Source organism: Hevea brasiliensis, chromosome 12 (genome assembly GCF_030052815.1).
Source record: "Hevea brasiliensis isolate MT/VB/25A 57/8 chromosome 12, ASM3005281v1, whole genome shotgun sequence".
In the NCBI taxonomy this organism is placed as follows: domain Eukaryota; kingdom Viridiplantae; phylum Streptophyta; class Magnoliopsida; order Malpighiales; family Euphorbiaceae; genus Hevea; species Hevea brasiliensis.
The window spans coordinates 10554255-10580882 of record NC_079504.1 but is presented as its reverse complement, the minus strand read 5'-3'; the positions used below and the strand labels follow the sequence as shown (position 1 = coordinate 10580882).

Genomic DNA, 26628 nt, shown 5'->3' with positions numbered 1-26628 from the left:
TCCTGCAGGGTGTTTGGCTTTGATTATTTATTTTTACTAAAATAATTGAGCTTAATCAGTTTATTTATTCAATTATAACCCAATAATCTGTTTACTAAAATAATTCACACCTTTAAGACTCAATAATAATAATAATAATAATAATAATAATTAGCATCGCTAGAATTAAACTGAACCCAACTCTATTTATTTTATTATGATCTTAATTTTTAATAATACTCCAACTAATAATTATACCAAACTCCCGAGCTGAAGCTGGTACTAACTTTATCCTTATATTTTTCTATAATTTTTTAAACACATTATATAATTTCAATATAATTATTTCAAATATTTCTATATTTTAAAAAAATGTAATAAAAATTAATATTATTAATCGTCCGTCAAGTAATAAATTTAAAAGCCTAAAATTATTTTTCAGGAAAATAACATCATCTTAAATATTGAAGAAAAGAAAAAGAAAGGAAACTTAAAAAAGACTTTTATTATTCTAATATTTTTATAACTAAAATTTACTAAATTTAATTTTAAATTATTTTTAAAACTTTCTAAATAATATATTTAAAAATATATATATATTTTCAACTCTAACAACAATATCAAATATAATCTAAATCAATACTCATTGATTTATTTCATTGTTATTTAATAATTTTATTTTGATATTAATACTATCATTTTTATTAGTGTTTTAATCTTAAAAATGTAGAATTGTTAGTAGCCTTTTAAAAGGAATGTATAAACCATAATTTTAAGTAAAAATCGAGACTCAAATCAAAACTCGAATTTAAAAGTACCAAACCGAAATTCAATTCAACGTTAAGTATCTTCGGATCTGATACCAATAAAAAAAATATATATTCGTTTTGGGAGATTTTCCAATCTCCGAACTGAAACAAACGAGCCCACCCCTCCAGGCTCGAAGCAGTAAAGCAGAGTATGAGACGGCGCTGTTTTAGCGAAGCGGCACAGCTCGGCAATTGGAACTCATAGCACCAAAAACAAGAACAACAAGGGGGCAGAGGATAGAAACCAATTGGACAATCGATAATCAAAATGTAACTTTGCTATTGCATTAGACACAGATTTTCTTAGCAGGAAATGGTTGTTATAAACAAATGTGAACTACGCAAACCCAATTAAGTGATTAACACTGAAACAGTGTCATCTAAGACAAGACTTTCTTGCCAAGAAAGGTTTAATTATGCACTGCGATTCTTTCTATCTGTAGGGAATATAATCAAAATTACATACGAGAAATTATTTACAGAATGCCAGAGATGAAATTTTTGGTAATTTGCAATGGAAACATGTCACTCAGTAATTCACCCGTGTAGTTATAGGTCTAAGCTTACAGGAGAACCAACCTTAAAATGCAGATTTGAGTTCCAACTCTCATAAGTGGGGATGCCATGGTATTAGAGACCATTTATACTTTCCGTCGCCGCGTTCTTCTGACAAACTACAAGAAGAAAAACCATAAATCAAACCCTACCATACAGTTTCCACAGCTCAAACTTTCCAAAAGTAAATAACACAGATATTTGCACTTGCTTCTAGACTTTGAAGTCCAAATAGAGAGCTTAAATGTAGAGAAACAAATAAAACTCCATTAACATGCTCACCGATAAAACAAGCAATACAATAATTACATAAATTGATATCAAATCTAGTGGTATTAATTATGCAAACTGAAAAAAAGGGATAAACAGACAAGAGAATGATTCTAATATTTGCTTCTCCCAATTATGAACCCTTCTCACGAAAATATTATTTAGTTAAAAAATTTTAATCTTTGTTCAAACATTAAGATCATGGCTGGGTAAGATGCTAATACTTAACAAATTTGAAATTGAATAGGTGGTCTTTGTTACACAAGCTAAAATTAAGAAATAGGGCATATTGGCTGTAATATTTCCTTCTACCAAATTTTTAACCCCTTCTCACAATAAGATTCTGTGTTTAGAATTTTTTTTTTTTTTCTCTGCAAATCAATCTCTATTCAAACTTTGAAATCCCTGGCTGGGTAAGAAGTGAATAAGTACCAAAATTGAAATCAAATCAAGTGGATTTGATTATAAAACTGAAATACATGGTAAGTGGATACTGGTTGGAGTATTTACTCAAAATTTAATATCACAATTGGGCAATAAGCTAATGGGAAATCCAAAGAAACGCACAACTTAGAAATTAAAAAACTAGTAGCATATTTTGACAAATTAATTGCTCTTTCAAGAACAAATAGAAGCATCACAGTAGCACATATAATTCAATCTAGCATTACAAAATAAAGATGTAGGCAAGATTGGTTATACAAAGAATCCAGCCAAGTTTCAGACACCTCCACCAAAAATGAAAAACTAAAAGGAAAAAGGAAAAATAGGGGGGAAAAAATCTTACAGCATCTCCCTTTACATTAACAACTTCTGATGCTGATTTCTCCAAGAAAATCTTGTGTCCCTTTTTCTGTCCCTTCTTTCCCTTATCTGTATTAAAAATGAATTTATTTTATTATCCACAAACAACTGAAACAATTTGGTGAAAGATTTGGAGTCCAAATGTGCAATTTCCAACAGTTCCAAGAAGACACAGAAGGAGGAATTATTCAATGCACTTGAACACGAAAATAGAGAGCACACCCTCTTAAGATAATGTGGGATCTACAAGGTAAATTCGCGGGTGGATTGCATATGTTGTGAGAGGTGTGCCATTTTCATGTGCAAAGGATGTACTGTAGAATTTCCTGACAGATAATGAGAACCCCAAAATAACCCATATAAACAAGACTATTGTTCAAAGGGGACAGCTGTGCATGCATGTTAGCAGTATACCCTGAACTGTTCAGATAAGCCAAAAAATGAACGATTTTATCATTTTTCATAGCAAATTCATAAGGAGAAATGGAAGCATATCCTTATGGAGTCAAGCAACTCTAAACAAGTGTAGACATTTTGGGAGGTCCATCCAAATAATTACATGGAAAACCATTCTTACTATTAAAAAATTAAGTTCTCTTGTATTTTTCATTTCCCACTAATATAAAGAATAGAGGCACAATCAAATGGGGTTTCTATGTGTTGTGTCATCATTCACTTCAGGACAGGTGTTTAAACCAAATTAAGAACACAAATCAAGAATATCTCCAGCTAAGCACCAAATGTAAGGCCCAAGATGTTATGAGTCAAAGGTTCGAATCAAAAAGTATATTTCTACAGCAGGTTAAGACACCATAAGAAGAAACACAAACTTTAAGGAACTATTAAAATCAGATTAACTTTAACCAGCTACAACTATAATCTAATCATTGTAATTCCATGTGACTTTCATTTAGATGGTTCAGAAAGAAATATTTACTCTGAACCAAACTTCTTGAGAAACATAATTCTTGTGATGGTTGATATTTCTCTAAAATCTGAACATATAAATACTAACTACTGAACACTAGACTCCCAAGGAGTGCAATAACTAAAAAGGAAGGTACTAAAACAAGGTTCAATTATTTGATCATCCTGATCTGTAGAGTATTATGATTGCAACACCCATCAAGAAATATTTAAATAACCTGGAGGAAAAACACAAGGATAAATGAAGAGTCTACAACATTTTACCAGGAAAAGAAGTCATTCCATTACAAAACTTTTCATTTTCCTTGTTTGCGAAGTTCTTTGACTGTGTGCTGGCACAATCTCCGAATGCATTCACAGTTTCTCTCTGACCCCCAAGAGATGAGCACCCAACGAGATCACTGCAACATCCAAAAGAAAAGTTTATGTAGAGTCAAGAAAAATGATTTTCAGAAACCACGAAATCGCATAGATTGATCCCAGTGCTTTCTATGTATAAGTTTTAATATAGTTAAGGTGAAAACAACCCAAATTTTATAGGCTTTCAAGTTTGTTTAGTTAGAAAATGCTTTAAAAATTCAAAATTGCAGCAGGCACATCATGCAGCACAATACAAATATAAGGAAAAATTCAGGGAGAAAAAAAGGAACAGGTTTTGGAAAACAGAAGGAATTTAAATATACTAACATAATTCATGAGCAGATGCTTGCAAATAAAAGTATAAATTCAATTGAATGAACAGGAATAAAAATATTGCGAGCTTGTGAACAAAAGCAAGAGAGAAATATATAAAAATAAAAATAACGTTGAAAAATAATATATAGCCACTCTGATTCTGCCTCTTCTTTTCTTTTTGCTCTTAAATATTCTATAATTTCTTCTTGTCTCTGTGCCTCTCACTCTCTAATCGGCATACAGACAAAAAAAAAACAACACCACTTTACAGGCTCTCAAACAACCTAAAACAAGAAAGAATACAGTATTTTTCAACTTAGAATGCCCAAGTAGGAAACCAAAAAGGAGTACAAAAGAAGAGGTCTTCATGAGTATGACACAAAAATATGAATGGACCATGCTCAAAAGTTAAGATATTATTAACAACCCACCAATCACTTGAATGGAATGCGTTTGACTCATCTGCCAATGTCATCTCCTGACAATGAAAATTGAAGAATGACAATGTGATGTAAAAATAATAATAATAATAATAATTAAAAAACAAGGACTCAATCAATAGAAGGCATTGAAAGGCTCAAAATATGATGTCAGAGATACCATTTAAAAAAAGCTCGTCAAAGGTATAATTGACACAAAAATGTAATCCTGAAAAAGATGATCATAGCCTAGAAATTTAAACAAGATCCATGTTCATAGAATAGGATTCATCTTCTTCATCTTGTGACCAATTTTCAAAGGAAAATTTGACCATGCGTTAATTGAAAGTAAAGTCATCATGATGCAACTGAAACATAAAACTAAAGTGAGCAATTTCCAGTTTAGAGAGCAATTGATCTTCATTTGTTCTTATGTTTGGAACTTCGAATCAATCCCTCGCCTTTCCCAAAGTTACGTTCACAGGAACGTTAATCAATCTAATAAATCCAATTCCCCTGAGCTGCTAACATTGGAACTAAATCACAAGCTCCAAGCATGATTCAAAACTCAAAACTCTACTTGCTTGCAAAGCAAAGATTCCAGGAGTTTCACTATTACCTTATCCTCGGGGGAATCATCACAAATAGTCTCCCAGCTTTCACTATCTAAGCAAAGTAATTCAACATCACCACCATCATATGAGATCTGGCAACAACATGAAAATTAATTCAACGCGGGGAATTACAACATCAGTTGGGAAAAATTAAAGGAAAAAAAATGAGTGGGAGGAAAAAAGGCAAAAAGAACTTATGTACTAGATAGACAAGCAATGAGTTGAGCTATGATATGGAGTACGGACACTTGGTACCAAAACTCAGTGGACAAGATACTGATCTCTCCTAGAGACTCAAAATCAACTTTCATCCCATGAGGGAAAAGATATAGACAACTGGTGACAAAAACACAAGTAAAACATACATATATAAAATCTGTAACTTTAAAAATAAAATGATACTGTAGAATAAATCCCTTTTTCATTAAAAAAAAAAAAATTGTCCACCAGAAATTAAAAGTGATTCACAATTCCCTCCAAACATAATAGTGTATAATAGTGTGTACTCATTGTATCTTATATATAAATAAAGGCTAAATTTTACCAACCATCCATCAACTTTGGAGGTTATTTCATTTCAATTACTTAACTTCAATTTGCTAAAATAATCATTCAACTTGAATTTACATTCAAAAAAATGACTCCGACCTGCTAGAGCAGGTTTTCCACATTGTCAAAATGAAATTACCATTGTACCCTCTCTCCCTTCTCTTTCTCCATCTCTCCCTTTTTTTCCTCTCTCACATCCTCGATGGTCATACAATTTTTTATTTATTAATAAAATTATTTGATTTCAATAAAATTTTTATTTATTAAATTTATTAATTTATATTTGTTTCTATTTATTATTATTTATTTAATTTAAATTTTATTAAATTAATTATTTCAAACACCAAGACTGATCCTAAAAGGAATTATTGATGATATGGATAGAAATAATCAAGCCAAAATGAGATGATGTGTATCCAATCACCGACCTCTCGAAAGGCTTGAAGGTCTGACTAGACAAAGAGAAGAATTGGTCGACATTATTTTACCTCAAGCCCTGCTCATCGAAGCATCAATGATGAATTTGACACTAAACATGAGAACATGATTGCAAGAAACCGTAATAAATGAGGTGTGCCTATTATGGCCGAAAGGACATCATTACCTTATTGATTGGCACTAACCACATTGCTATAGAAATAATGATAACAAAGGAAATAAATGACTTTGACTACCAACCATGGTAGACCCAAATCATGAGGAAAAGCACGTGAAAGGTAGGGTTGGTTAACTATTAAAGAAACAAGGAACACCCGTTCCAACCACGACGTCACACTAACAAGTATAAATGGATGAAAGGTAAACTCTAAGGGGCTCATCTCCATCTCTTTCGGCTTGTATCTCCTTTTAGTAGAGAATATTTTCCACCAAATCACTGACTTAACCATCTGAAAGCTCTATATTGGAGACCCACTCCGGCAATAATCTTCTCTCCATTTTAAATGTACCCAACCCAACATATCTTAAGCCATAAGTACCACATGGCAAGATCACATGGTCCACATATTTCCAATCCTTATCAACTAATTAAACAATACATCATATAAAGGGAGAATCCTAAGAATATTTCATTTTTGCCAAATTTGTAGGGAATCGACTTTGTTGATACTCTCTCTGTCTCACACATTCTGTCTTGTTATCCCTCACTCTCACAATTTGTGTCTCTTTCTCTCTCTCTCTCTCTCTCTCTCTCTCTCTCTCACACACACATTATACCTCTCTCGCACATTTTGTCTCTTTCTTTATCGCCCCCTCTCTTGCACTCTCTCTCTCTCTCTCTCTCTCTCTGAAAAATTCTGCTCCTCTCTCTCTCCTTATCTTTCACATTTTTTTTTCTCTCTCTCTCCTTCTCCCTCTCCCTCTCCCTCTCCCACTCCACCTCTCTATCTCTCACTCTCTCCATCTCTATCTCTCTCTCTCTCTCACACACACATGCAATTTTGCATCTCTCTCTCTCTCTCTCTCTCTCTCTCTCTCTCTCTCACACACACACACACACACACTTTGCCTATCTCCAACTTCCCTCTATCTCTATATACAAAACAATCCAAAACCACAACCAAATTGTGCAAAGCATATCCAAATCCACAATAATCAAATATAATAAACAAACAAATAAATAAAAACCTCAAAATTCAACCAAAAACTACTATTAACCATAAATCACAATTCAATTTCACTAACAAGAACATAACTTAAAAATAAAAAGAATTTTTAAAAAAATGGCAAAGGGTAGGAGAGGATTACAACAGATGTCTCCTTCTTCTCGATTGATACCCATCATATCAAAAATAGTAGAAAATTGATGGAGAACACCCAGCTATAGAGAGATCCTCCATCTACAAGAATAGAAGGGAGAACGCTTCAAATAAATGGGTTTTTGATTTGTTGCTCCTCATTTCCAACAAAACTGAAGGCCAAGGATGGCCAATGAGGGTTGGATAACATTAGGGAAGGCAGTTTGGAGCTTCATTGCGATTAAGACGAGTTAGAATTGAGAGGGGCAATTTCAAGTCTCTCAATCTCTGTGCATGAAATTTTGAATGGGTTGTGCTCTTTGGAGCTTAGGGAGTGGAATATGGAGGGTTTGGGTATTCATTAGTATAAAGAAAATAGATTGAGTCTAACTTCACCCCAAAAACTAGCTTAAGGTGAGGAGATTTGTCCAAATCTTATATTTAGCACAAATTCCTTGTCTCAAACCAATGTAAGACAATATACCCCCCACACCTAGGCATGACATCACCCCCTCCCCCTCCTCACGCCCAAACCTGAACATTTGGAGCATGAAGGTACTAGCTCAACATTGCAGTAGGATAGGCTCCGATACCATGAAGAGAAAATAGACCGGGCCTCACTCACCCAAAAGCTAGTACAGGAGAAAAGGTTTAGCAAGTCTTATATTTACTACAAATTCCTTATCCTAAACCAAATGGGGACAATACACCCTCTCACGAATGACAACAATTGGTAACGGGGGAAGACTAAGCTGGGTAGCTATAGCCATCACTGCAATAAGGACAGAGTCGCAAGAGAGATAGGCAGAAAAAAAAAAATAGGAAAAAGAAAGAGAAGGGAAGGGAGAAGAACAAGGAAAGTGTAGGTAGAGGCACTATGGTCATTTCCCCTTTCTTTTTAAAAAACAATCATATTAAAATAGCAACTAGAAAACCTACTATAGAAGGATAAGGTGACTGTTTTGAACATAAATTAAAGTCAAGTGATACTATTTTAACAAACTGAAGTTGAACAACCAAACCAAACCAACTCAACTCAACTAAGCCTTTATCCTAAAAATTTGGGGGAAACAACCAAACCAACGTTAAAAAAAAAATAAAAAAAAAAAAAAGTGCAATGTTGCATAGTAATATAGGACATAAGAGTTAAACCACGAGGCAATGCGAGAGGTGAGGGAATAGAAGCAAAATGACAATCAAAAGGTAGAAATCAAGATAAAACCAAAGCACGTAAACACTTCATTTTCAAGATAAAAGACGAAGCAAAGGAATGCCCAACAAGTCTAAAATTAAAATTAACTGCATACCTAGCAATTGAAGTTCTGTTAGCAGAAAAAAAAAAAAAAAAAAAAAAAGGAAAAAAGAAACCCAATGGCACAAAGAGATCTCATTACCTTGTGAGTCTTGTTGCAAGGATTAAAACCAACCACTGTACCTGAATAAAAACTGAAAGAGAAACCACAAATTTATATAGAATTACTTGAAGATTTCTAGAATCAACAAAGAAGTCCTCACCATTTATCAACAGGAGATAATAATTTGATGCGCTTTCCAATTAATGCCTCGCTCTCATGTGATTGGCTCAGAGAAGGTTTAATGGTTGCAGAATCACAGGATGAAGACATTTGTTTCTCCTTAGTGGATTTAGAGCTCATAGGCACATTATTTTTGCACACCTCAATGTGAAGTCCAGCTGATTTAGATGCAGCACATCTTTGTCTATGTCCCAAATTGATATCCTGACTTGAAGGTCCTTGCATTTCTGTTGCCTCAATTCCTAATAACATAGCTTGATCATGAGTTGCCAAGTTCAGTGTGTTATACTTAGCATCACCAGACTGTATTCCATCCTCTTGACACTTTTTACCGCGTTTTGGAAGGCAGCTAACCACCTGAAATCAGATAACATAAAGTAGAAAAAGAAAAAAGTGAATAATAAGATTTATTGAAGTAGCCATCAAGTGAAACAAGATTAACTAGTTGCAACATTCTAGATATGTACCATAGAGAATTGAGATTTGAGACTCTGAATGACTCTCTTGATAAAATTCTCATCAACAGGGAACTGCAAAGCACAAATAAATTAGAAAACAATAAACCAATTTACTTGCAGAGACTTCAGATATCAGAACCTGCCTCATTAGACTTCTTATCTGAACATATTCTATACAAAGATGATGGCAGCAAAATTAGCCCAGGGGCACGTGATGTTGAAATGCCATTATAATTTAATGCATTTACAGAGGATATCCCAATCTCTGCCAGAATTTGCAGCTTCTGCAATGCAGTTCCATTTTTGAATCAGCATACAACACAAAATAATAGTTAATTCTCTCTACAAGAAACAATACTAACAGGAGTTCTTGTAGCATCAATGGCATCTTCAGCTCTTTTAATAGCACGAAAAATACTTAGCAAATACAAGACAGCATCATTAACAATGTCCATATCACCGTTAACAATATTGGAATTTACCAATGCTCGTACAACCCAAAATAGTGGACTGCAACAAGAAAAACATCCAAAGAAGCATTAGCTTAACAAAAATAGCATTCACATTTGCTTTTGGGTAATCCACATACCTAACAAAATCAGCATACATACCTAACAAAATCAGCATACACTTGTTCATCCTGACAGTCTTCAGCTGGAAAGCCAGAATCATGAGCAAGAATATGGATCAAGAATACAACTATGTATGCCGGACAATCTGTAAGTGATCCTCCTTGCACTGCAGAGGTTTGGTGATTTCGAGCTTCTATACTGTATTCTTTGATAAATTCTTCCATGTATTTAGATGACTAAAACAAACAATCAACATTACTGACTTATGTACAGAAAAAAGAATAATGACAATATATCAGAAAAATTTGTAGACAAGGGACAGAAGCATACAGCATCCTGCAGATCCTTACAGCAATCGAATGCAGCCAATGGAAAAGCACATGCATATCTACTCGGTATGGCATGCTCCTTTAAAAGCTTGTGTGTTTTATTAAGGAATTTTCTCCTAACTGAAGAATATGAGTCCTGAAATTTGACACGAGTTAACAAAACTAACCAAAACCCAAACAGGAAAAAATGGGTGGGGGCCAGTATATATTTCTGCAGTTATTTGTTGGTGCTTCTCCAATGAATGGACTTGCAAGCAATATTACTGACAAAAACAATGCCCTAAAACATATGCCTAATAAAAAAAAATGTTGCCATTAGTGCTTTACTACTGCTGATCAATGTTAAAGCATCTCATAACAGACCACAATCCAATAATAGATTAATGGATGACCTTATTTCAGTTCATTAGATTCTTTAGCCCAAAAGATGATATTAACTATAATAAAAGTAACTTGTTTAAAAAAAAAAATAAAAATAAAATAAAAATAAAATAAAAAAAACCTATAATAAAAGTAACTAAATTCACTATATTTAATTAAGCCAATATGTGTAAAATGTGCAAAACTTCATTGTCATTGGCATCAAGCAAAGCACATTTCCACAGCAAAAAAGGCATAGGCATGGCTCAAAGAAAAGATTTTTTATTTAAGAGAATACAGCTCCTCCATTGGTTTTATATAAGATATTCTTTGAAAACTATGCTTCCACAACTTTTCTACAACCTTTTCCTGCAAGCTGACCTTATCTTGCACAATGCAGACCTACAGAGTACATACCCTTGCCATCAAAATTGTCAAGCACAAAATTTTTGGAGACACATGTAAATCCCATCTTCTTGAAAGTAGGAGAACAGATTATGAACCTGATAATCTGTTAAGAGTTTTGTCAATTGCACTGCCAAAAAGATCCACCAACAGAGTTGAAATGCAAGCTTATGAAAAAGACTTTATCAAAGCACTGACAACAAAACTATGAAAAAGAAAGGCATATTTGCATTCAGGGCCTAAACATAGTTTTTATACCCTTTTACTTCTTAAGACAAATATATCAATACTAAACCAATACAATTCATTAAATATAGACAACAAAAGAATCTTTTCAAAAAAATGATGTTTATTAGTCAAATTGGAGAAGATAACAGAGAAAATCAATGCAGCATGAGTATCTAAGGATGCACCCAAAACTCAAGCCAGCAAATATCTTTTATAAACAATTGAGTTAGATAACAACAAACAATCAAGAACACTATAATCAACTTAAAAACAACTGGATATTGATGCTTTCAACAAAGAGATTACTAAAATCAAGCAATGTCCAAAAGGAAATATTAATCTATAAGAGCCAAACCATTTCAACAACAAAATGAAATATGTAGCTTGGTTGCAGTACAATACAAATAAATAGTTCACACAGGAAAGAGATTTTATGCTACAGGACTAGAAGTATGAAATTTAAGCAATAATTCAGACGCTGCAAGATAGTTCCATTAAAGCAATAATCCAGCAAATATTCTTCAATTCTATTTAAGCAAATTACACATTATTTTTGAAAATGATTCAAGCCAAACAAATTCAGAGTTGATGGCCAACAAAATAGAGATGTGAACAAAAAATATAGCTTTGATCTTATTTATCAATAACAATGAAGATACTGAAATTAGTAACCAAAACGTAGGGCAACCTAAGCAGGCATGAAATTGTAACTAATATTACGACACTAAAAATTAAATTTCTTTTTGGCACATACCATGAGATGATTCCATCAAAAGCATCACCCCTTTGCAGCAAATTTAATAAAATATGCAACAATTCATCAATTTGAAGATTGACATGAGATCCTCGATGTGGCAAAAAACTCCTGACAAGTGTTTTCAGCCCACATATCTGCAAAAGACAGGATATTAACCAACTTAACTTTCAAACAAGGTATAAAGACTTTGCCCAAAATGTCCATGACTACCATACTTAATCACTGCCCATGATTTTTGTTCCCAAGACTCCACAATGGTTGGAATAAATTATGCTTATGCAAAACCAAGTTCAGTCCACAATACTGCACTTTAAGAATAACCTAAGTCACTGTACAAGCTTCATTTGGAACACTTATGAGAGCTCTTGGATAGAACTTGTTAAAACTTATTGTTTCATCTCACAAGGGCTTTATTTTTACTGATATTCACAAAATTGATAGCATAAAAGAAAAGGATTCCCAAATCTACCATCAATAAGAGAACCAAAAAAAAAGTTTCCACTCACTATTAGTTAAAAAAGACAAAGCGTGAATATTGCAGGGGAAAAAAAAAAAAAGAAAAAACAATTAGGATGTCAATTTCATCGCAAGAAAGTTCAATTATTGCTCTTCCCAATTTCCACTTTGACAGCTTCTATGACAAGACAAGCTTGTTAGCTGGTTAATCTCCATTTGCTATATTTAATTCCTTTATATTCATATTTCTCATTTACCTTCACATTTTCAAAGTTTTGTCAGCTCAATTTTATTATTCCAAACTTAATAAGATTCAAACACTGAAACTGTTAGCCAATCTTCATAGAGAAAAACTGAAAAAGAAATGTCATGTTTGCAATTCAGATAATATATCGAAACAAAACATACCTTGAGTTTGCAAGAATGACAACACTCAGAAGTCCCATCAAATGCAGTCAGATCATCAGATTGTTCCACCTACACATACAAAATTCCAAAATTACCTGAGCCAGAGTTTCCCATATGCAAGTATAATACATGAGATGATCTCAAGTAATACCCTATCCTTCTATACATGTGCAGGACAAAATATATAATGAGAAATGTAGTACAGCTTGCTTCAATTACTTGAAAAATTCTCTCGACTATATATGATCTGATCTCTCCATATTGAGCTTCAAATGATGTCACAGAGTGTTGAGCAATACAGCCCAAGGACTGCAAAATGGTTGGAGTATTCCACCCTCTATGTAGAGAATCTACAAGTTCCTGAGAAGTAATAACACAACCTCAACTATAACTAAAACAAAACATCAATTACAAACAATATAGGAACACTCAAAATATGGATCTATAACTGGAAATTCAAGGACAATATAGAGAAAAAACAGGTGGCACATTAAAACCAGATACAGAACATTAGTGCGAAAGCCTAAAGGTCTAGTCCCCATAAAATTAAATATATGCTCATGTGAAGATCCACAAAAGAACTTAAAAGAGTGTCAAATTGTTAATTCTGTAAAAATTGAACAGAAGTAACTTGAAACTCTCACTCGTATTGCTTGCAAAGTACTTTATAATGAAAACATATCAGATTCCATCTTAATTGATAAAACTTATATTCAAAAGGATCCAATATTTCTCATACTCTTAACAAGGCCAAAAGCTTTGAACATAATAATATGTGCAATACTATGGTTTTATGATATTGAAGACTAGGCAAGAAGTAAATATAGAAAAAAATTGCAGTCCCTAATAAAAAAAAAAAAATTATTTTACACACTAGGTTATTAGCATAACCAAAATTTACCTAGCAGTTCACAAAGTTCAAAAAGTTTACAAAGTACGAACAGTTTGTAAAATTGTAGGTCTGGTGTTAATGAAAAATTGAATATTCCAAGGAATTGGCCCAAGATGTCTTGTTTTTCCTTTACATTCCCAGAAACAAAGCAGATACAAACAAAAGCAAATTCATACGATCAAGAATGGTGCCAATGGCAAAACAAAATAGTATATTACAGTTGCATACACCATTATCTCCCAATGAAAGTTTAAAACCAGTGACCTTATATCTATATTAACTTAATTCAGCAAAGAAAAATAATCAGAAAATGGACTTTTGTTCAACAAAAATCTCACATAACTACAACATAACCATAATATATGAAATAACAGAAACGACAGTAAAGAATAAATACAAAGGTAGCTTAAAGAATGAATAGACACAGCAGTAATTAAGACAGGATGAAATGAACACACCTTGCATAGTTTTGAGAAAACAAAATGCTCAGAAGAGGTGATCAATGAAGCAATTGCAGAAACAGCATGCTTGGACTGAGTCCGAGTTCCCTCCAAACACACTCTCTCCAAGAAAGGGTAAAATTCACTAAACAATAGAACATAAGAAAAAAGTAAGTTCAACAAATCCAAGTTAAATGCAACAAACACAAAACCAAAAAGAACCCCAAATTTCTTAATGATGGGATTTCTTAAGTTGCTAAAGAACAATTAAATTTCACTCCCTAAAATTCCTGCCAAAACTAAATAAAATAATAAGTAGACAAACTAAGATATTACACCCTGAAACACATTCAGTTGGTTTAATAATTTAAACAAGATTGCAATTAGGAAATAAGAAAAATACTCCAACTTAAAGGAGTGAATTGAGCATCAGCACTAAACAAAATTGGCACATCACAAACAAATTATTTTTTCCTTTTTGTTTAAATTTTATGGTGGGTGGTTGGGTGACAGCCTAACAGGGAAGACAGATAAAGAAAGAGCTCCTTTACATTGATTGAAACGCCAAAATATAGCACAGTATAGCATGCTAATCATGGAGCACCCAATATATTCTCAACAAGGTTAGTTCAATGGCAGGGCAGCTATCTTAAGTCTTAACCACTAGTCAACACACTTGACAAGCCAGTGCACATTTTAAAGCATTTCTAGAACACATATAATAATTTAAGTAACCAGACCAATTACATTTATTTTCTGATATATACTTCATGGCATTGCATTCCAATGAAATTGTAATTTATGCACTCACATCAATAAAAAGCAGAGTATGCCAGTTACCTAAATTCGACCGATATATGAGGAGCTGCTTTTGCTAACACTTCAATAAGCAAATCCTTAATTGGATGCTTCTCCTCTAACAACATTCGAAACTGCTCTTCAGAACCTCTTAAAAGTGAAGGGAAAATGTTGATGAAAGCCTATATCAGGTACAATGGCAGTTATTTAAAACCAAAACCAATTTTGAATAAATAATGAAGAAAGTTTGCATTTATAAGGAATTCATTTATACCTTGTATTTTAATTAGATACCATATCATCCTATTATAACACAGAAAGCGAGCCTAAAACATCCCTCCTTACTGCTCTCCATAAAAACTTAGTGTTTTCTGAAGTTTGACTTTTTTGGTGAGGTGCTAGCAGGTGTAAGACTAAATTTCATCAAAATCCATCTAGTTCTTCTGATTCACAATTGTCAAAGGTTCCCATCATAAGATATAACAGACTTCCATGATTCCAAACTACACATGGACAGCACTCCAAGTACCTCAAAAGTATCTGGAGGTTCAGAAACCAGTTTATGAGAAGCTTAAGAATCAGATTTTTCACATGGACTACATACTCATAAGTATTTCCTAAAAGATACAACCTTAGCATTGTCAACTGCAAAAACAACTGCTCAGGAATTTAAATCTCAAATTTGTCATGCACTAGAGTAATGCCAAACATCATTAATCCTCTTGTGCAACGTGCAGACAACAAGGAAAACATGAGAATCAAATCCCAATTTGACCTAAATTTACTTTGACCGATAAACTTGCACTTTCCAAATAACCTATAATCAATGTGCTATTAGCTTTCAGCATAAACAAACTGTTGGATCACTTATTCTATCATAAATCTTTTATACATTGCAAATTCAATGAAGGCCAAACTGGTGATATGGAAGGAGTTAGTTTGGATAGAGTGGTACTGTCCCAAAGTAATCACTTCCTAAAGTAATCACTTTAAATATCTCGGCTCAGTCATTCAAGTAGATGGGGGATGTGAGGAGGATATTAGTCATGGGATTAAAGCCGGATGGCTGAAGTAGAGACGTGCCATGGAAGTTTTATATGATCGCAAGATTCCCAATAAGTTGAAAGGAAAATTTTATTGTACAGCCATACGACCGGCCATGTTATATGGTAGTGAGTGTTGAACACTGAATGAGTCGTATATATCTAAAATAAGAGTTGCGAAGATGAGAATGTTAAGGGGGATGAGTGGTCATACTAGATTAGATAAAGTCCGTAATGAGAGTATTAGAGAAAAGGTAGGAGTGGTGTCAATTGAAGATAAGTTGAGAAAAAAGAGATTAAGATAGTTTGGTCATGTGAAGCGTAAACATATGGAGTCTCCAATTAGACATGTAGAGCACATTAAGTTAGAGGATAGAAAGAAAAGAAGAGGTAGACCTAAACTAACTTGGAGGAGAGTAGTATAACATGACCTAGAAGCATTACACATTTCCGAGGATTTAATCCAAAATCGTTTAGAGTGGAGAAAGAGAATCCATATAGCCAACCCCAAGTTGAGTTGAGTTGAAGAGAGAATGCCGTATATGCTTCAACATAAATTATTCTTACCAAAAGCAGTTTCGCAGAAGAAGCCTCCAGGTTTCCATAACCATATATATTACTGGAAAGCTGATCCAAAATACAACGAACATGCTCTGAGCTGAATACATTGAATGAGCATTTTGACGACAGTAACTGAAGAAATTCAAAATGTGGGTGTTTATCTCCTATCATTTTGAGAAATTTATCCTGAAAAAGGAGCATAAATACAAGAGATTAAACAAAAAAGCAAGAATTACAGTATGCTAAAACTTAAATTTAAGTATAAGATGAAGCAAGCTGATGGGTCTGTCTTATGAAAAACAGGACAAGAACCTACCAAAAATAAGAGGACCTCTACAGATTCAACAAAATCAAAACAGCAGTTTTTTACCAAACCCTATCAACACGAAACTTCATCACAAGAAAACAAACGATAGGATAATGATGCATAAATCCATAAACAAAGAAAATTGTTTTTCATAAAATAATAGGACAATAAACAACACCTCGTAAAACCTTGGCAATCGTGGTGTAGATCCAGTTAGTAAGCATTAATGAACATGGAAAATCACATGAGAATCAGATGAAGCCCAGAATTGGCTCATTCAAGTCTAATTCAATGCTTTGTACTCACTCCCTTCTTCGCTCAATTCTTTCAATCCAAAAAACACAAAAGCTGTTCTCTACTAACTACAAATTCCAATGCATAACATAAAGGAAATTATAACCACATATTCTAGACCTGTGGATAAGCTATAAAAGATCCTCAAAAAGTAAAATGGAAGTGGCTTTCACACTCTCTTTTGGCAATGCTTAGTGAATCCAATGTGTTCACAATTCTATCCATGCAGCGAATAATTCTCAATAAGCATGATCTCAAGAACAGATCAATCCATAGTAAATCAGTTTGGCCACTTTAAAATGTTGCTTCAAATCAGAGGGCTCCAAATTGTGATAAGCAATAAGTTGCTCAACCCAACTTGAAAAAGCACTAGCAGCTGCAAGACTCTATAAAGAAACCTGATCAACCACACCCAAGAGAAAACTTTCTGCATATCTTGTACATTCTATTTATCAGAAGCTAAGTTTGCAAAGTTCCTTATGTTAGAGAACAATGTTTCTATTGCAGTCAGTGGTCCCTCCTATGAACGATATACATATATATATAACCTGATCAACCACACCCAAGAGAAAACTTTCTGCATATCTTGTACATTCTATTTATCAGAAGCCAAGTTTGCAAAGTTCCTTATGTTAGAGAACAATGTTTCTATTACAGTCAGTGGTCCCTCCTATGAACTATATATATATATACACCACATGATAAAAATTGCACTACAAACAACATCAAGAAATCAAAGGCTAGGAATGCAAACAAACACTACATTAGCTAGCTTTTTTATTGTTTTTCCATTGGCCCTTCTCCTCCAACTTCTCATTTCTTCTTTCTCTTTCACTCCTTTCTTTTTATGAAAATACAATCTCCACCTCTCAGTTGTCTTTTCAGATAAACTCATTTCTAATTCATCCACGTGTATCATTAACATAATTTTAGTTATATCTGTAATTCCATGATCTTGTTGGGAAGAAACCACTCAAGTAGACAAACTCAAAGCTTGAATCTATATCCAATTGTGCAGTTAATCTCTAAATGAAGCAATAGTATCTATGGCAGTGATATTGTGATGCATAATATTTTTCAATCATAATAAAGAGGAGAGAGTAAACAACACACCCTCATTTTCTTGGCATTTCCAAAGGTACTTTCAACCAGCAATTGCTCCAATGCACTAAAAATATTATTGTCCTTCATCTGATTCAATTTATGAAAGCACTCTTCTGCTTTCAAAGGATCTGGAAATGAAGCAGACATTTTCAGAAAGGAATTTTTAATTCTCTTCTGCATTTCTTCAGAACTGTTGTCCTGCAATACATATTTATTAAGATCCGTTAATTGCAATGGCTGTATCAGATGAAAGACTAGAAATGCCTGGCTGGGAATTCTAACTCGATGATCTGCCCCCCAAAACTAGCAGTTCTCTTTCTAGAAAGAAAAACATTAATCAGATCCTACAAACATTATAACTCTTTCTAAATATATATTGGCTCCCCCGCACCTAGTAGAGCTAATACAATTAGGCCAGAATATATATACATATATATATATTTCTGGACCTGCTCACTTGAAGCTGGCTTGTGTACCATGTATTAAGATGCCTACCAACAATAAACTGAACCAAGCAAAGATGCTGACCACAAATGATGCTGGATATATATATATATATATATTCTGGACTTGCTCACTTGAAGCTGGCTTGTGTACCATGTACTAAGATGCCTACCAACAATAAACTGAACCAAGCAAAGATGCTGACCACAAATGATGCTGGAAGTTGAGATCAATGGACTAGTGTATATCTGTTTGTGTTTGTGCAGGTGTGGAAACGTCTTTCCATTTAGGAAAAGGGAGATCATTTTCCTCTAAAGTGGCTTATTTTTTCTCTTAAACTAAGAAAACATTTACTGTTGACAGATATTCCTATGTGTTCCAAGAACAAGAAAATGCAAATATTTTTCAAAAAAGAATATTTCCTGTAAACCAGGCAAAGACCTCATTTGCTCAAGTGACATGAAATAGACAAATAAAATCAAGAAGTACATGATTTCATATAGACAAAATAATTAGACATGGATATATTTCTCAAATTTAGAGAATCAAATTTGCAAAAAAAAATAAATAAATAAATAAACAATAAGCACAGCCAGTGCAATCATTGGCCGAATTTTAAAAATTATTGAATCAAAAAAGTGTCTCAATCACAGTTTTGACAATTCATTAAATTTTATCCAAAAAAAAAAAACTAAAAGGAAATTTGGCTGCAAAAGAGCATCTCCACTTCAGTAAAAATAATTTACAGGCTAATAATAAGAATTCAGTAAAAAATGGCAAGTATCTCCACTGCCAATATTAGCATCAGGCAAGAACCATTAAAAAAAAGCATCATGTAGAGGTTCAAACACAGAAAGGCAAACTAGCAATGAATTGTGGATGTGTTTTCTCCATTAACTATATATGGCCCACTTTAGTAATTAGACATACTCTGTAATATTACCTTCTGTTTCTTCCGTAGAACCAAAAAACTTTGCATTTCGGTTTGCAACCTGGAAACAAACAAACCTCATAACAAAATCATTGTTTTTCACTATGATCACAGTAATATTTATTATAAATACCTTCGTTTCTGAGATAAAATTGAGTTCAATGCTTTCACATGAAGAGGAGTGAAAAGAGAAAAGAAATGGATCCAATGCCTAGTCCTATCCTCAACAGAAAGATGAATTGGAAACAAATCCTCAGCAAGAATAAGCTCCATGTTTTGGGACCTACAGAATATAGATAAAAATTTGCACCCAGTTTTATAAATGTTTGATTTGGTTTAATGAATTGTAAGATGGACAAGAGCAGACCTGAACTCTTTACAATCTTTATCATAACAAAGCATTAGGATTTTACAAGGAATCTGTTCAAAGTGGTTGCCTATGTTCAGATAGCCTTCAGAACACTTGTTACAATAATCTTGATATACCTCCATCAACTTCTGCAAAGCCTTCTTCCTAACAGATACCTGCAAGGTATTCACAAATTAGACAACAATCACGTTCTCCCCACAATCTGGTAAGTAGACCGCAATGATTTGAATTAAAGCATACAGAAACTTTAAAAAAAGTTACCTTCTTATCCCGTAGTCTTTCAGCAGCTTTTGATATTAACTCAGGGGGAATACTTTTCGGGTTGAACCTGGCAAGATCGCAGACAACAACCACTGCCAGTGTTCTCACTCTCTCATCAAAATCCAGAAATCGACCTTCAAGGGCAGCTGCATAATTGACAAGTGACAACTCAATTTTAAGAAATGAGCAATCAGGAGTTTACAGAATCAAAAGAATGGATTTGCTTGCTGAATTACATACAGAGAAGTTGAGATGATTCTTTCCCGGATGGATTGGCCATGTAGCAAGCTTTAGCACACTGTAGAGCACTGAGTCTAACTTCCACAGATTTATCCGAGAATCTATTTTTGAACTCTATAAAAAGATTGCGATACTTTTGTGCAACATGGTGGTCAGGTAGGGCAAAGAGCTTTCCAATTAAATTAACAGCTTTTATTCGAACATCAACCTGATCAGTCTGGAACATAACCCTGGCATTAATCATTATATAAGGGCACACTTGCCCAAAGGAAAAAAGAAAAGAAGCACCACAAGATTACATTTCAAGAAATAAGAAAGATAAGAGAAGATTATGTGAAAAGACAAGAGTTCAGCAGTAACAATTTCATGCCATTCAAATGAGATGACATTATAAGTTGAGATGAGGAAACTTAAAAGGATAAGTTATACCACTAATTCTTGGGCCAAGTTAGGGATGACTGCAAGAAGCATCTGAGGAGCACACTGGAAAACTTTAAACAGGATTTCATGGTAAAATTCCTTGAGCTCACTCTCAACAGCATCCCTATCCAAAGAACAAGACGTTAAGAACCCACAAATAAAGGGCTCAAGCTTTTCTGCACAACTTTCAATGATAGAAACAGCAAGCGTAGAAGCAGCAGGGGATGCAGCCTGCAAAAGATACAAAGAAAGAAGCCAGAAGGAAATGATGTAGAACTTGAAATTAGGAAATAAGTCCTGAAAACCATTTAGGTCTATTTACTTACGTAAAGATTTGAAAATTGTTCAAAAAAAAATCCCTAATTCAGAAACTGGTCATATGACCCCCATTTTTAGTGAATGTGCTTAGTTTCCGTCTTATACAATATTTCCTTCAAGTTTGAGCCATGTCCTAAAAGTTTACCTTCTAAAACCTACAAAAGGAAACTTCATACATTTGTCCACCATAATAATAACTTAGCAGCCTAGGGCCTAATCATAAATATGAACTATTTGCCCTGCAAATCTATTGCCTGTAGAAAGAGAACAGATATTCCACAAATGCTTACCGTTCCTTCCTTCACAAGATTCCGCAAAATCACATCAGAAAGTGGCTTAGAAGCCTCCTCATTTAAAATATGTGTCATTATAGACATAATATCATTTATCAAACTCCTCTGATGATTTTCCCTATCAAGACAGGAAATGCAAGGTCATTAGTGTCCCTAACTTAGCAATCAAAAGATGACAAATAAATTAACAAAGACGACACAGCTCCATGCAGATTATAAGAAAACTAAAGAAAGCGCCTATGCTAGACAGAAAGCAATAATTAATGCCAAGACATAAATTACTACCCTCCAAACTCGATCTTGTGATGAAATCAAGCATGTATATAATGCAAACTATAAAATTTACAGGACCTGGGTGTCTTCGTTGCAAGATAAAAATATCAAAAAAAAATTCATTTCAAGCAGGATTTCAAATATCACATGATATTTTCACTGCAACTTATCAAATCTTCAAGTTGGTTAAACCATGTTTAATTCCAGGGTTCACGGTTTGGGTTCAATAAAAGTGCAAAAGAAAGAAAAAAGAAAAATTAAGCCAAATTTTGGAAAGGAAAACAATTTTCAGTTCTCCTAGGTTGAACAAGAATGAACACACGAAAACGCAATTTTCTCCAACAAAAGCACACGCAAACACACACACACACACACACACACACACACACACAGAGAGAGAGAGAGAGAGAGAGAGAGAGAGAGAGAGAGTTCTGACCTCACAACAGAGAAAAAAATGTTGAACATTTCAATAACTAGATCATTGCAGTCAATATCCAGCATTATCACAGAACATTTACATCGTGCAACAGTCTCCAAAATTTTAACCCTCCTTGAGAAGTATGGGCTTGTTGTATCACCAAGCTCCGCAAACATACTGAGAATAAGTTTAAAAACATCCTTTTGGGAGGGAAAAAGAAGTCAGTTCAAATACAGTATGAGTATACAAAGAAAGAGATCAGCAATATAAATGGAATCCACACACACTAGCAAGCATGCACTTGATATAGAAAATAGCAAAGAGACATGAACATGCTTGACGTACACATTTATGAACAAGTGAATCTCACCCTGAGAAATCTGTCTTCAAAAGGTGGTTCAGGTGCTAGGATCCTGAAAATTTCACTGACACAAATGGCCACCAAAAGTTTAACATCTTTGTCACTATGTCGAAGAAGGCCATGCTTAATAATTGATTTGCTTAGTGGCTTTATGGCAGTTTCTAGCTTCTTCATAACTTCCATCTTTTTAGAAGCTACAGATGATGAAGGCTGCTCAATTTGTGATAAAGCAGTTGCAGCTTGCTGCAAAATTACAAATGAGATAATTATACAGTAATAAACAATAATACCACATAAAAGACATAAAAATTCAAAACCTCAAACCTACAATCTCCTCCAGCATCTTGGAGGAACAATATGAACTGAAAAGTGAAAATGTTAGCATTACCCAACCTCCTCCAACACAATCAGTGAATGGAGACACCTCAAAAACAATGCAAACACTCTGGTGAACATCATAAAAACAACATATGAGCGCAGCAATTACATTTTATTGAGTAACTAAATTAGGTTTATATATCTATAGAAGTGTCTAGGCTACTTCATAAGCAACCAAAATGAATCATTCCCCATGAATTGCGCAAAACCAAAATAAACCAGCCACCCAAGATTCCAAAATGCAATCAGCGCCCAAAAAATAATTAATTAATTAGTTTATCATAGTTTTTTTTTTTTTCAACTTCTAAGCAACGCTTACAATACAAGCCAACGCAATTTTGTACATACTGATGCTATCTTCAAAGTGAAATTAGCTGTCAATGATAAAGTAAAAGAGCGTACTCGGAGCGATTTGACAAGGAAGTCTTTGTTGGGGCGAGCGAGTCGGGCGAGTTCAGTGCCGATTTCCGAGACCAGCTGCGACGGAGACTCGTCCATTAACTCGATGGATAAATGAGAATTGAAAACCCTAGATGTGCGATCGAGAGGGGAGAGAATGATGAGGAGTTATTGATTCTCGGTTACTGACTTACCAACACCCTTTGATTTTCCAATGGAAAAAAGTGTGTTTATGAGATGAAGAAAACAAGAGCGGTTTGAGAATTCATGATCCCGCCTTTAGTGCGCGTGCGAGCACGAGCTTTAAAATTCCCAATAGCTCGGTGATGACATATATATATATATATATATATATATATATATATATATATATATATATATATATATATATGCATTTAATGTAAGCAAAATGTCTTAAAACTAAATGGGAAAAATTATTATTTTATTTATTTATTTATTTAATAAAATTAATTATTTATTTTTTAAAAATATATTATTTAATTTTTATATTTTTATTATAACTATTTTTTTAATTAAAATTTTTAATTAATATATTTAAAAGTGAAAGAAAATTATGATTGAATAATTCAAAATTTAGAAAATATATAGACTTTATAGTTATATTTTCTAAATTATATGTACTAAATAAAATTTAGACTAACCTTAAAATAATTAAATGGATTAATGACTAAAAAATAATAAATTAACCGTTTAATATATTTTTTAAAATAAAAAATTAAGTAGATAGTTTATTAAAATAAAAAAATTAAATAATAATTTTTTAATTAAATATATATACGTTGTAAATTTTAAAATTAAAATCTAATTTAAAATTAATTAAATTTATTTTTGTTAAAGCGAATAATTTTTAATATGATGCATTTACATGATATGACTTTGATGTATGGTTAAACAAACTTAAATTTAATATAAATGGGTTCAGTTATAAATGGAATCACATATAAGATGCTAGAATAAAACATTTAATCAAATTAACCCAGTTAGCCTGATAAAGTATGTAATAATTTGTTTATTTAATTTAATTAATAGATTATTCTTTTTATTTTTATTTATTTAAATTTATTATGATATATTTTATTTACAATTAAGAATACAATCTCGCCTATAATTTATATTTTTCTTTTATTTTCATATCATATTTTACATTATAAAAAAATTAATACTATATACATTATTTAGTGAACTAAAAAGATTAAACTCCAATATTATAGATAATCTCATTATCACTATTTTAATCTATGTATGAATAAATTGTATGATATTAAGAAAATAAAATTATAAAGTAATTATAAATTTTTTTAAATATTATTAAAACTCAACTCAACTCAACTCAACTTTTATCCAAAAAATTTTGGGTCAGCTATATAGATTCGCTTTCTCTACCCTAAATGATTTTGGGTTAAATCCTTAAAAATATGTAATAATTACAGGTCATGTTATACTACTATCCTCCAAGTCAATTTAGGTCTATCCATTTTTTTTTTCTTTCTATCCTCTGACCTAATGTACTATACTTGTGTAACTGAAGCTTCCGTATGTCTACACTTCACATTACCAAACCACTTCAATCTCCCTTCTCTCAATTTATCCTCAATTGGCACCACTCCTACCTTTTCTCTAATACTCTCATTACGGACTTTATCTAGTCTAGTATGGCCAATCATCCACCTTAACATTCTTATCTCTGCAACTCTTATTTTAGACGCATATGACTCATTCAGTGCCCAACACTCACTACCATATAATATAGCCCGTCGTATGGCTGTACGGTAAAATTTTCCTTTCAACTTATTGAGAATCTTGCGATCACATAAAACTCTCGTAGCATGTCTCCACTCTAACCATCCGGCTTTAATCCTATGACTAACATCCTCCTCACATCTCACATCTCCCATCTACTGGAAATACTAAGTCGAGATATTTAAAGTGATTACTTTGGGACAGTACCACTCCATCCAAACTAACTCCTTCCCTATTACTAGTTTGGCCTTCATTGAACTTGCAATGCATGTATTCTGTCTTTGATTCTACTTAACTTAAAGCCCTTTGACTCTAGAGTACTTCTCCAAAACTCTAACTTTCTATTGACTCATTCTTGCGTCTCATCTATCAGAACAATATCATCTGCAAACATTATGCACCAAGGAATACTCTCTTGTATATGTTTCGTCAATTCATCTAAAACTAATGTAAAAAGGTAAAGGCTTATAGCTGATCCTTGGTATGATCCAATTGAGATCAAAAAATATCTTGTGTCCCCTCCCACTGTGCGCACAATAGTAGTTGCTCCTTCATACATATATTTCAACACTTCTATGTACCTAATAGATTCTCTCTTTTGTTATAACACACTCTATAAGATATCTCTTGAAACACTATCATAAGCCTTCTCCAAATTAATAAAAACTATGTGTAGATCTTTCTTCACATCTCTATATTTCTCCATCAAGCTTCTAATGAGAAAGATCGCTTCCATAGTTGAACGATCGAGCATGAAGCCAAATTGATTGAGAGAGATAAAAGTATCATGATGTAGTCGATGCTCCATAACTCTCTCCCACAACTTCATAACACGGCTCATGAGTTTAATTTCCCTATAGTTTAAGCAACTATGTACGTCTCCTTTATTTTTAAAAATATGCACTAAAATACTCCTCCTCCATTCATCAGGCATTTTCTTTGAGTTTATAATCTTATTAAATAATTTAGTTAACCATGCCACTCCCATATCTCCCAAACACTTTCACACTTCAAATGGTATTCCATCGGGTCCACAGGCTTTACCCGCTTTCATTCTTTTAAGTGCTTCATTTACTTATAAAGATCTAATCATTCTAGTACAATTCACATTATTTTCTATTATTTTATAGTCTATATTCACACTATTACCATTTTAACTATTATTAAAGAGATAATTAAAATAATTTCTCCATATTTCTTTAATGTCATCATATTTCACCAACACTTTTTCTTCTTTATCCCTAATGCACCTAATGAAGGAGAGAAAACATGAAAGTTATTAGATTAGAATATTGAATTCAAAAAATTTTCTTCTAGAGTCTCATGCATCATGCAAGATTCATTATTTACCTATTAATTTCAATGTTCAATATAATATTAAAACACTTTTAATATGTATTTGGATCTACATTTGTCATTTAAGATTTTAGAATTAACATATTAATTCATTAGAACTATAGATTAATTCAAGAACATG

The 26628-nt window shown here is 33.1% G+C and overlaps 1 protein-coding gene across 1 annotated transcript; it reads right to left on the bottom strand.

Moving 5' to 3' along the window:
- Positions 1 to 1048: 1048 nt before the first annotated feature.
- Positions 1049 to 23696, bottom strand: LOC110640407 (sister chromatid cohesion protein PDS5 homolog B). Its single transcript, XM_058131062.1, is given in 30 exon segments — positions 1049 to 1462; positions 2401 to 2486; positions 3609 to 3745; positions 4451 to 4497; positions 5058 to 5144; positions 8732 to 8783; positions 8853 to 9229; positions 9340 to 9402; positions 9474 to 9614; positions 9693 to 9840; positions 9942 to 10138; positions 10233 to 10367; positions 11009 to 11126; positions 11979 to 12115; positions 12846 to 12914; positions 13065 to 13205; positions 14196 to 14322; positions 15018 to 15157; positions 16586 to 16765; positions 18294 to 18482; positions 19672 to 19720; positions 19793 to 19942; positions 20027 to 20184; positions 20291 to 20436; positions 20531 to 20747; positions 20960 to 21181; positions 21559 to 21679; positions 22271 to 22452; positions 22623 to 22856; positions 23394 to 23696. Coding segments are annotated over 30 exon segments (4179 nt in total). The 5' UTR covers positions 23490 to 23696; the 3' UTR covers positions 1049 to 1429.
- Positions 23697 to 26628: the final 2932 nt, after the last annotated feature.